General features: G+C 53.9%; 1 protein-coding gene across 1 annotated transcript; it reads right to left on the reverse strand.

The window, feature by feature from the left end:
* Positions 1-1129: 1129 nt before the first annotated feature.
* CD79A (CD79a molecule) lies at positions 1130-5001 on the reverse strand. The gene is made up of 5 exons (XM_061388466.1): positions 4719-5001; positions 3044-3337; positions 2701-2819; positions 1741-1809; positions 1130-1589 (listed from the first exon to the last, which is right to left on the reverse strand). Exons 1-5 carry the CDS (start codon positions 4792-4794, stop codon positions 1476-1478), a joined length of 672 nt encoding a protein of 223 aa, XP_061244450.1. The 5' UTR covers positions 4795-5001; the 3' UTR covers positions 1130-1475.
* Between the last annotated feature and the right edge of the window lie 6217 nt (positions 5002-11218).

Consider the following 11218-nt stretch of genomic DNA (forward strand, 5'->3'; position numbering starts at 1 on the left):
CCCCTCCTTGCTTCCTGCCCGCGCCCCGCGCCCGCCCGGCACCTCCGCTTCCTTCCCCTTCTCGCCGCCGGCCCCGCCCTCCTTTCCCCGCTCCGCCCTGGACCTGCGGGCATCGGCCCCACCCGGACCCCGCCCAGCTTCTCCCGGCTTTGTCAGTCTGTCCCTCCGCAGGGCGCGGGCACCACTTTTCTCAGATCTGCCTGACGTCGGCCATCACCTCCCTGGAGAGGCTGGGGGCCCTGCGTCCGTCTCCACCTGCGTGTCGCCTCCCCTGCTCTGAGTCTCTGTGTGTCTCTTGGTCTCTGTTTTTGCTTCTGTGTGTTTCTGTCCGTGTTCCTCTCTTTGCCTCTGTCGCTGACTCTCTTGCTCCGTTGAGGTCTTTCCCTCTTGCTCCCGGGCCTCTGCTTCTCCCTGCTGTCTTTTAAACTCTTTGTCATTTTCTGTCTCAGAGGCTTCTCTCCCCATCGCTGGGTCTGGATCTTTCAGCATCCCCATCAGTCATTTCCCCATCTGTTGCTTTTCCTAGAGTCTCAGGGGTCAGCCTCTCCATGTCCATTTTCAATGGACCCTTCTTGCCTTTTTGTCTTGTCCTGGCATCTGTTTCTGATGCCCTGTCTCCCCGGTGTCTTTCAGTTCACTCGCTCTGTCTCTCCATCCTTATCTCTGTCTCAATTTCCCTCCCCTCTGTAGCTCAGACACACTGTACCTCTGTCCTTCTCTGTCATCCCCTCCAGGTCTTCCCACCATCCCCAATTTACTGCCACAGGCTCTCCAAATCCCACTTTTACAAGTCCACTTGCAGCAGAGAACAGGTGTGGCTATGGTCAGGATTTGGTACCAGTCCCAGCAGAGAGTACACTGTGTTTTGGCAACTCAGATGCACATAAATGAATACAACTGGTTACCTGGGACCCTGCTGTGTCCCCCTCTGCTGAGGCACAGAGCCTGGGGTAGGACCCTTCCCAAGACACTTCTTGTATTTTCAGGAGATGGCCAAGACTGGCTACCTGGTCCCAGGTGTGGGGAGTGGACAGGGGCTGGGGGAGGAGGGGGCTGATGTCCTGGATTTCTCGGTTTCAGAAAAGGAAGGGGAATGGTCCCCACGAGATCCATGACTCCTGCGAAGGTCTGCCGTTGGGAAGGATTTATTATCACTAAGTGGCCATGACAGAGCAGGCAGAGGGGAGGTGACACTAAGGAGGCTGCTACATTCAGCTCCCCTAGAGGCAGTGAGTAAGGGCTCATCACCCGCTGGGTGGGTGGGTGGGGGAAGCCAGGGAAAGGCAATAGGGGGAGGATCAGTTAGGGTGTGTGGAGGGGATGAGGACGAGGATGACCTAGAGGGAAGAAGAGTGGACAGTCCCAGGGGGAAGTTGAGTCAGGACACTCCCAGGAAAGATTGTGAAAAGAGAGCGGCTTCGGGGGGAAGTAGGGTGAAACACGGGTTGGGTGCATGGCGGGTCAGCCCAGCAGGGTCACGGCTTCTCCAGCTGAGCATCTCCGATGTGGAGGCTGCCCACGTCCTGGTAGGTACCCTGGAGGCCCCGGGAGATGTCCTCATACATGGAGCAGTCATCAAGGTTCAGGCCCTGGGGAGGAAACAGGGTGGTGGGCCTCAGTGCCCCGAGGCCCGGTTCCCTGCCCCCAACCAGCCTCAAGGAGGAGCCCTAGGAGACCCCCCCACCCTACTCCGCAGACCTGCCCCCGCTCTGCACCTGCCCCCACCTTCCTTCCACTCACCTCATAGAGATTTTCGTCTTCGTAGTCATCCTGGATATCAGCCCCGAATTTCATGTTCTGCCATCGTTTCTGTTGAGGGATGGGGAGCTTCAGTGAGTGGGGGCGGAGGGGGGGCCGTGGATAGAGATCATGTTTTCAGACCCTCCTGGAGGCCAGGAGTTAAGGGACATGCCCAGAGTCACATATCCTGTAAGTGGCAGGCCACTCTGGGTCCAAGCCAGTATCCTTTTGATTGTACCACTGCCTATTCTTCCCCACAAATAGAGCAATAGTACTAAGTGGCTATAGTTGTCTTGTGGCCTAAAGAGAATTTGTTGTTGTTTTAGTCGCTCGGTTGTGTCCGACATTTTTTGCGATCCTGTGGCCAGTAGCCTGCCAGGCTCCTCTGTCCATGGGATTCTCCAGGCAAGAATACTGGAGTGGGTTGCCATTCCCGTCTCCAGGGGATCTTCCTGACCTAAGGATGGAACCAACGTCTCCTGCATTGCAGGTGGATTCTTTTACTGCTGAGCCAGGTATTCTTACTCAGGTATTCTTGCCTAGGAAATCCCATGGACAGAGGAGCCTGGTGGGCTACAGTCCACGGGGTGCAAAAGAACAGGACACTGCTTAGCGACTGAGCACACATGCACGCCAAAGAGACGCTGGTGGGGGTCAGACACTCCGGGATGACACCAGTTCCCATCTCCCCCAGCCTTGGCTACATCTGAAGGGTACAGCCCTCCTGGATAGAGGGGGCCAGTGAGACATCCCTGGGGCCAGAGGTGAAGAGAACCCTGAGGGGAGACTGAGCAAGGATGCCCCTCTGGTCCCAGCACAGTTTCAAATGCGTTCATTCTATTAAATTTTCAGGCCCTCGGCGCCTGGGAGGTGGGTGCTGCCATTCTGCCAAGTTCTAGGCGGGAGGGACTCTTGGGGGTCCGCTAGTCCCCGCGGGGTGGGCCTGGGGGGCAGGCTCACCCGGAAGAGCAGCAGCGTTCCAGGCACCACGGCGCAGATGAGGAGGATGATGCCCTCGGCGGTGATGATGTTGTTCTTGGTGCCCTCCCCCATGTCCAGGAAGGGCCTAGGGAGCGGGTCTGTGAGGAGGGAATACGGCTCAGAGCCCCACCTTGCCCCATGGCCACGCCCCTAGGTCACGCCCCCTCCAGCGAAGCCCAAGACCGTGGAAGCCTCTCCCGCTTTGCAGGTGAGAAGACTGGCCACTGCGTGAAAGCCGGAGACCCAGGATGCCCGAGATGCAGGCGATGCAGGCACGGGCTCCAACCCGCCTTCCCGGCGGATGGACGGGATGGGCACTCACCTCGCACGCGGAGGTACGTCCCGCAGGAGCGCTGAATCTTCTTGCCGTCACTGACTTGGCACCTATACATGCCCCTGTGAGTCTTGTTCACTGGTTTGATGATCAGCTCGCCCCCGACACCCAGGTTCCCGCGATACATCACAGGGGGCCATGAGGAGTTGCTTTGGAGGACGTGCCACCACGTAACGTTGGTGTTGCTGCCATTGTGCGTGCACTGGAGGCGCACCTCCTCCCCCACGCTCACCGTCACCGAGGGTGGGCCCCACTCCACCCACAGGGCCTGGCACCCGGGGCCTGCAGAGAGGAGGCAGATGGGTCAGGGACAGCCAATGGGGACACTGACCCAGCTTGACCCCTGGTAGCTGCAGGACTCCTCCTGGCTGTGTGTGTATGTATGTGTGGGGTGGGGTGTGGAGAAGTGTGAGTGACACACCCAGAGTGGAGGGCAGGGGGTTGGGGGGTGTCCCCACTTGCCCCTTCAGAGCCACCCCCTCCCTCTTCCCCCTCCTCTGTGCTTCCATGCCCTCTGAGCTCGCTGGCACTTGAATAGGCAGTTCCCTAGGACTAGCAGTGCCCCAGGCCAGGAAGCTCTTTCCAAAATCAGTTTGGGCATCACCTCCTCCTGAAGGCCCTCCTGGATTATTTTCTCACCCAGCCCCTGCCCAGCCCCACACTGGCACTTTATTTACTTTGTGTAATTATCACAGAACCCATAGAAATCGGTTCTGTCATCGACCCATTCTACCAGTGGGCCAGCTGCGACCCACGGCAGCAGGAGTCCCCTGGCCCTGGGCCTCTTCCTGCCAGTTTGTGAGCCTGCCCTGCCCTGTGACCCTGGGCCCACCCCAGGGTGTCAAGCTGAGGGCCAGGGGTGAGGTCAGGGACTGGGCTGAGCTAGCTGGTTAGGGCTGGGAGGGCCTCAGCTGGGTGGAAGGAGATGGGGCGGCCCAGAAACGGTGGGGGGGCGGGTAGGCCCAGTTCTGTGCCCCTCCTCCTGCGCCAGTCCGCATGGCTGGCTCTGCCTCTTTTGGAAGGAGGAGGGCAGAGGTGAGGAAGAGAGAAGGAGGAGGAAGTGGGGCAAGAGACAGCAACCGGGGGAGTCACTCCAATCTCAGCTCCCAGTGGAAATTTGGGGTGACTGGCCGCCTCTCTCAACTCCTCGGTCAAACAGGGTGGTCACAGCCCTGCCAGCTGGCATTGTGTGGGAGGGCAAGGGGGAAGGTCACCTACTCCCCCAACATTGAGAAGGGGTTCCCTAAGTAGGGGTGAGGACTAGGATTCAAGGCAGAAAAGGAGAAAGCTTTTTCTCCCCACTGAAGCTGACCGCTACCGCTACCCACCACCGTCCCGTCCCTGCCCCCAGCTCTGGAGCTCAGTCAGTCAAGGGCAACCTTAGTTCCTTATTTTGATCTGGGGGGCGAGCGGGTGGGGAAGATGTCTCCTGCCCCTGCCTCCCTCCACCGGGCCAGGACGCACGCCTTCAACTTCGCTGAGCCCCCTCCAGCTTCCCACCGGCCTGTTTGGGACAATCAAGCAGACAGATGCAGTTTCTACAGGGTCTTTTCTAGCCTGCCTCCTGCCAGCTCCTCTCCCTCCCCCTCTGCCTGGGGCCTCTCTCAGCAATCTCCCAGTTCCCACTACTGACTCCCCCAGCACCTGCCTGTTAACCACGTACCCAGGCCAGCAGCGGAGATCAGGAGGAGAAAGATGGTGGCAGGCGGGCTTTGCAGGGCTTGGGGACCCTCAGGCATCTTCTCCCAGTGGGTTGGTTAGTCTGGGTTGCAGCAGTCCTGGGGTACCAGATCCCACCTCGGCTGAGCCCCAAACCCCGCCCCACTTCCTGCCCGGCCCTGCGGAGATGGGCTTCGCTGGCCCCACTGCTGGGCTCTTTGGCTGGCGGGCTAGGGGGAAGCCCCTGGTGGAGGAGGCTTCAGGCCGTGAGTGGAGAGGAACCGCTCCTTGCACCTGTGGCCACCACAACTCCCCTGAGAGGAGGCTGCTTGGGTGGGGGGAAGAGATTGGTTCAAGGCCTGGCTCGTCACTGGAAAGGAAACCCGCCCCGCCCGAGGGAGCTAGGGTTTGGGGGGCCTGCTGCACACAGGCAGTCAAGGGTGGTGGTGGTTCCAAGCTTGGTCGTTGCCTCTCATTGGCCTTGGGCAAAACTTGTCCCCTCTCTGAGCCTCTGTGTCCTCACTTCTTTTTTTAAAATACTTATTAATTTATTTGGTTGCATTGGGTCTCAGTCGCAGCATATGAGATCTTTGCTGTGTCATGCGGGATCCTTCGCTGGGGCACACAGATTCTCTAGTTGTGGCCCTGGGCTTATTGCCTTATGGCACGTGGGATCTTAGTTCCCTGACCAGGGTTCAAACCCACGTCCCCTGCCTTGCAGGGCAGCTTCCCTGAGCCTCTGTGTCCTCCCTTCTTGGGGTTGGAAAGGAGAATTTAGAGGTTGTACATGCACAGCGCTGAACACAAGACCCCGGCACGTGGATAGGTGCTCAGTAAAGGTTGGTTATTATTAATGTTTATGAGGAATAAGGGCTTCCCTGGTGGCTCAGTGGTAAAGAATCCACCTGCCAAGGCAGGAGACAAGGGTTCAATCCCATGCGCACATACATACAAGGAGATGCAGGAAGAACCCCTGGAGAAGGGAATGGCTACTCATTCCAGTATTCTTGCCTGGAGAATTCCATGGAGTCAGACACGACTGAGCAACTAACATACACACATGAGAAATAAATGAGGCAGGCTCACCAATTCTGTGACTAGGTGATGGCTTTCCTTTCTGAGCTTCGGCATTTAAAAATGTATATATGTATCATTTTATTTATGTGGCAGCGCAGGGTCTTAATTGTGACATACGAACTCTAGTAAATTGTGGCATGTGGGTTCTAGTTCCCTGATCAGGGATTGAACCCGGGTCCCCTGCATTAGGAGCATGGAGTCTTAGCCACTGGACCACCAGGGAAGTCCCTGAGGTTCAGCATTTTTAATCCAAGAGATGAGGATGAAAATATCTCCCTGGTGCTGTGACTTAAGATGATATTCCTGACATCCAAGGGCCACAATGGGCTCTTTCCTGGTGTTCTTTCATTTCAGCCACAGGTCAGTAGGGTAGGCCACTTACCGCCCCCACCCCCACCAATTTAAAGGGGGGAAACTCAGGCCATCACAGAGAGGGGCACCATCTGTCACTTGCCCAGTGTTACACTCTGGTGGCGGAGCAGGGATTCCAAGTCACTCACGTGTGCCCAGGTTCCTTTGAACATCATTTTAGGTCAAGTGGGAGGAAAATGAAGCCTGAGGGGTGGGGGAGTGGAATGATATGAAGTTGTTGAGATGTTTGTGAGCTGTTAGGGGCCCATGTCACACATGTGCACACACATATAAGACACACACACATAAGGGGACACCTAGGAAGAAATTCATGGCAGGGAGATTTTTGGCAGCCAAAACTGGGAAACAGATGAGAAATTCCTTTATAGGAGAATGAACGTATACATGGAGCTATGGTAAGGAGTACGTCAAGGCTGTATATTGTCACCCTGCTTATTTAACTTATGTGAAGAGTCCAAGCATCCCCCCAAAATTAAAAAAATCCCATCATAAGCAATGATGGGCTGGATGAAGAACACGCTGGAATCAAGATTGCCAGGAGAAATATCAATAACCTCAGATATACAGATGACACCACCCTTATGGCAGAAAGTGAGGAAGAACTAAAGAGCCTCTTGATGAAAGTAAAAGAGGAGAGTGAAAAAGTTGGCTTAAAACTCAACATTCAGAAAAGTAAGATCATGACATACGGTCCCATCACTTCATGGCAAATAGATGGGGAAACAGTGGAAACAGTGGCTGACTTTATTTTTGGGGGCTCCAAAATCACTGCAGATGGTGACTGCAGCCAGGAAATTAAAAGACGCTTACTCCCTGGAAGAAAAGTTATGACCAACCTAGACAGCATATTAAAAAGCAGAGACATTACTTTGCCAACAAAGGTGTGTCTAGTCAAGGTTGTGGTTTTTCCAGTGGTCATGTATGGATGTGAGAGTTGGACCAAAAAGAATGCTGAGTGCCGAAGAATTGACTCTTTTGAACTGTGGTGTTGGAGAAGACTCTAGAGAGTCCCTTGGACTGCAAGGAGATCCAACCAGTGCATCCTAAAGGAAATCAGTCCTGAGTGTTCATTGGAAAGATTGATGTTGAAGCTGAAACTCCAGTACTTTGGCCACCTGATGTGAAGAGCTGACTCATCTGAAAAGACCCTGATACTGGGGAAGATTGAAGGCAGGAGGAGAAGGGGACGACAGAGGATGAGATGGTTGGATAGCATCACCAACTCAGTGGACATGAGTTTAGGTAAGCTCTGGGAGTTGGTGATGCACAGGGAGGCCTGGCATGCTGCAGTCCATGGGGTTGCAGAGTCGGACACGACTGAGCGACTGAACTAAACTCACGGTGGTGGTGGTTTAGTCGCTAAGTCGTGTCTGACTCTTGCAACCCCATAGACTGTAGCCCATCAGGCTCCTCTGTCCATGGGATTGTCCAGGCAAGAATACTGGAGTGGGCTGCTGGCTGTTGTTGTTTGGTCGCTCAGTTGTACCCGACTCTTGGCGACCCCATGGACTGCAGCGTGCCAGGCTTCCCTGTCCTTCACCATCTCTTGGAGTTTGCTCAAACTCATGTCCATTGAGTCGGTGATGCCATCCAACCATCTCATCCTCTGTCATCGCTTTCCTCTCCCAGCATCAGGGTCTTTTCCAATGGGTCAGCTCTTCGCATCAGGTGGCCTAAGTATTGGTTGTCAATAAAGTAGCACACAGCAGAAGAGTCCGAGCTTCACTTGTCAACAGGGCTGCGTCTCAGGACCAACAAAAAAATGAGAAGAAATGGACTGTGGCAGGATCCAGCTGACTTGTTTTCAAAAGGCAAAGCAACGTGTGCTGTTAGGGAAACGTGTGTGCAGGAAAGGGGTGAGCCCATGCAGGGGAGTGACACCCCACTCGCAAGGGGGCTTCCCTCTGGGGGAAGGGTACACAGAAGGCTTTGTCTCTCTTAGTTTTAGGTCGTTTTACTTTTTAAGCTGGGTAGTGGGTTCATGGGTCCTTGTTACACTATTATACTGTTTTGTGTATTGAAGTCTTTTGTAATTTTAAAAAAGTTCAAATGTCACCCACACAGAAGGACGTGGGCCTCAAGAGATCACACCTCCTGGGTTTGAATCTCAGCTCTGGTCATCTGAGCCTCAGTTTCTCCTCCTGTAACTTGGGCACAACCCCTCTACCTTGTGAGGCTGTAAGAATATCACAGAGCAGGGTTCCTAGGACACACTTCCTCTTCTCTGGCCCTTGGACCCTCCCCCCTTCCCTCCAGGGACCCAGGTGTTCCGTTGGGCTCCTCTCTGTATAGGGGGTTATAAGCCCCTCTGTACTAAAGTTCCTCCTTCTGACTCCCACGTAGGAAGATACCTGGGTGGTCCAGTCACTGCAACCCTGGGAATTCACCTCTTTCAGCATCACTCCTGGCCAAGCTGGTTTTCAGGACCTTGACTGCCCCCCAGTGGCCAGAGGGGTGCATCCGACGCATTGCAGGCCCTCTCAGGCAGGCTGGTTTGGGCATTTCCATGACCCACTTACCCAGCACCCCTGGTATCTGGCACTGGGCAAGCTAACCAGATGCTTGGCATTGCATTCCCAGGACAATTCTGGGAAATTTCATTCTCAATCGACCAGAGGAAACTTAGGTCCCAAACAAGGAGTGACTGGCTCAAGGCCATGCCCAGGAGTGTAACCCTTTGGGTCTCATTTTCCTCATTTCTAAGCCCTTCAGGGGCTACAGCCCAGGTAGCTGGCTGTAGCTACCAAATGCTGGCTTTGCCACCTCCTAGCTGTAGGTCACGAGGAAAATCATGCATCCTGTGACTTCTTTTTCCCATCTCCAAACAATGTTGAAGCTGAAACTCCAATACTTTGGCCACTGGATGTGAAGAGCTGACTCATTTGAAAAGACCCTGATGCTGGGTAAGATTGAGGGCAGGAGGAGAAGGGGACGACAGAGGATGAGATGGTTGGATGGCATCACTGACTCAATGGACATGGGTTTGGGTGGACACCAGGAGTTGGTGATGGACAGGGAGGCCTGGTGTGATTTCATGGGGTCGCAGTTCGACACGACTTAGCGACTGAACTGAAACAGTGGGTGTGTTTGGGCACCTACTTCACAAAAGTATTAAGTGATATGGTTATACAGCACCTCTAGTACTTCAGACTCTGTCGTGACTGACTCTGCGACCCCCATGGATTATACAGTCCATGGGGTTCTCCAGGCCAGAATACTGCAGTGGGTAGCCTTTCCCTTCTCCAGGGGACCTTCCCAACCCAGGTCTCCTGCATTGCAGGCAGATTGTTTACCAGCTGAGCCACAAGGGAAGCCCCTGAGAAATCTGTATGCAGGTCAAGAAGCAAGTTAGAACTGAACATGGAACAGACTGGTTCCAAATCGGGAAAGGAGTATGTCAAGGCTGTATATTGTCACCCTTATTTAACTTAATATTTAGAGTACATCATGTGAAATGCCTGGCTGGATGAAGCACAAGCTGGAATCAAGATTGCTGGGAAAAATATCAATAACCTTAGATACACAGATGACACCACCCTTATGGCAGAAATGGAAGAAGTACTAAAGAGCCTCTTGATGAAGAGCAGAGTGAAAAAGTTGGCTTAAAACTCAACACTCAGAAAAGTAAGATTATGGCATGCAGTCCCATCACTTCATGGCAAATAGATGAGGAAACAATGGAAACAGTGACAGACTTTCTTGGGCTCCAAAATCACTGCAGATGGTGACTACAGCCAGGAAATTAAAAAACGCTTGCTCCTTGGAAGAAAAGCTATGACCAACCTAGACAGCATGTTAAAAAGCAGAGACATGACTTTACCAACAAAGGTCTGTCTAGGCAAAGCTATGGTTTTTTCCAGCAGTCATGTATGAATTTGAGAGTTGGACCAAAAAGATGCTGAGTCCCAAAAAATTGACACCTTTGAACTGTGGTGTTGGAGGAGTCTCTTCCAAGTCCCTTGGACTTCAAGGAGATCCAGCGCATCCTAAAGTAAATCAGTCCTGAATATTCATTGGAAGGACTGATGCTGAAGCTAAAACTCCAATTACTTTGGCCACCTGATGCGAAGAACTGACTCACTGGAAAAGACAGATGCTGGCAAAGATTGAAGGCAGAAGGGAAGACAGAGGATGAGATGGCTGAATGGCATCACCTACATGATGGGTAAGTTTGAGTAAGCTCCAGGAGTTGGTGATGGACAGGGAAGCCTGGAGCGCTGCAGTCCGTGGGGTCACAAGGTTTCGGACACTACTGAGTGACTGGAGTACTTGGGTAGAAACACACTGGTAGGCTGTAGTCTAGTGTTCACATCAGTAACTTCCAGCCCTGACAACTCTGAGCTGGGGGGCAGTAGTACCAAAGGTCTATGACTCCGTGGTCTGGCATTTTCACTTTGAACATCTCGGTACACCAGGTATGCGGCTTTGAGCCGACAGGGACTCTCCCAGAATCCCTCAGGCAGGAATAAGTAGCTTTACAAACAAGAGCAGGCTGAGGGTAAGCTGCTCAGGATCGTAGCAATTATGGGCAGTAGTGGAACTCAAACCCATGTCACTCCGAGTCCAGAAGTCAGGCATGGCACTAGGTCTGATCTCAGTGGTAACTTAGGGTGGAGGAACCTCAGGGGTTGTGGCCTAGACAGGTTAGCCTCAGCATTTTGGCTTTCCCCAGCTGGGAGGTGGGCCTGGTCCTTAGGGTGGTAAGGCTTCTCCCTCTAAGATTCAAAGCTGCTCAGTGTCTGACTCTGTGACCCCATGGACTGGAGCCTACCAGGTTCCTCTGTCCATGGAATTGTCCAGGCAGTAATACTGGAGTGGGCAGCCATTCCCTTCTGCAAGGGAAGCATTCTTTACCGTCTGAGCTACCAGGGAAGGTCCCATCAGTGCCAAGAGCCAATCACCACGGAGACCCAGAAGGGGCAGGGCACGGAGTGGGCCCCAGACCACAGCCTCTGTGCAGGTGTTACATCCCTCCCCTGGGGAAGGAAGTTAGCACCCTGGTCCCAACTGGGTCCATGCTGCAGCTTCCCCTGGTTGAAGCGGGTATAGCAGGGC

The sequence above is a fragment of the Bos javanicus genome, chromosome 18 (assembly GCF_032452875.1).
Source record: "Bos javanicus breed banteng chromosome 18, ARS-OSU_banteng_1.0, whole genome shotgun sequence".
NCBI classification, from domain to species: domain Eukaryota; kingdom Metazoa; phylum Chordata; class Mammalia; order Artiodactyla; family Bovidae; genus Bos; species Bos javanicus.

Excerpts from the sequence above, each read along its gene's own strand:
- CD79A (XM_061388466.1), bottom strand. The coding sequence starts at position 4,794 with ATGCCTGAGGGTCCCCAAGCCCTGCAAAGCCCGCCTGCCACCATCTTT. Across the intron at positions 1,810-2,700 it reads GAACGCTGCTGCTCTTCCGG|AAACGATGGCAGAACATGAA; the intron begins GTGAGCCTGCCC and ends ATCCCTCAACAG. Across the intron at positions 1,590-1,740 it reads AAGACGAAAATCTCTATGAG|GGCCTGAACCTTGATGACTG; the intron begins GTGAGTGGAAGG and ends TTTCCTCCCCAG.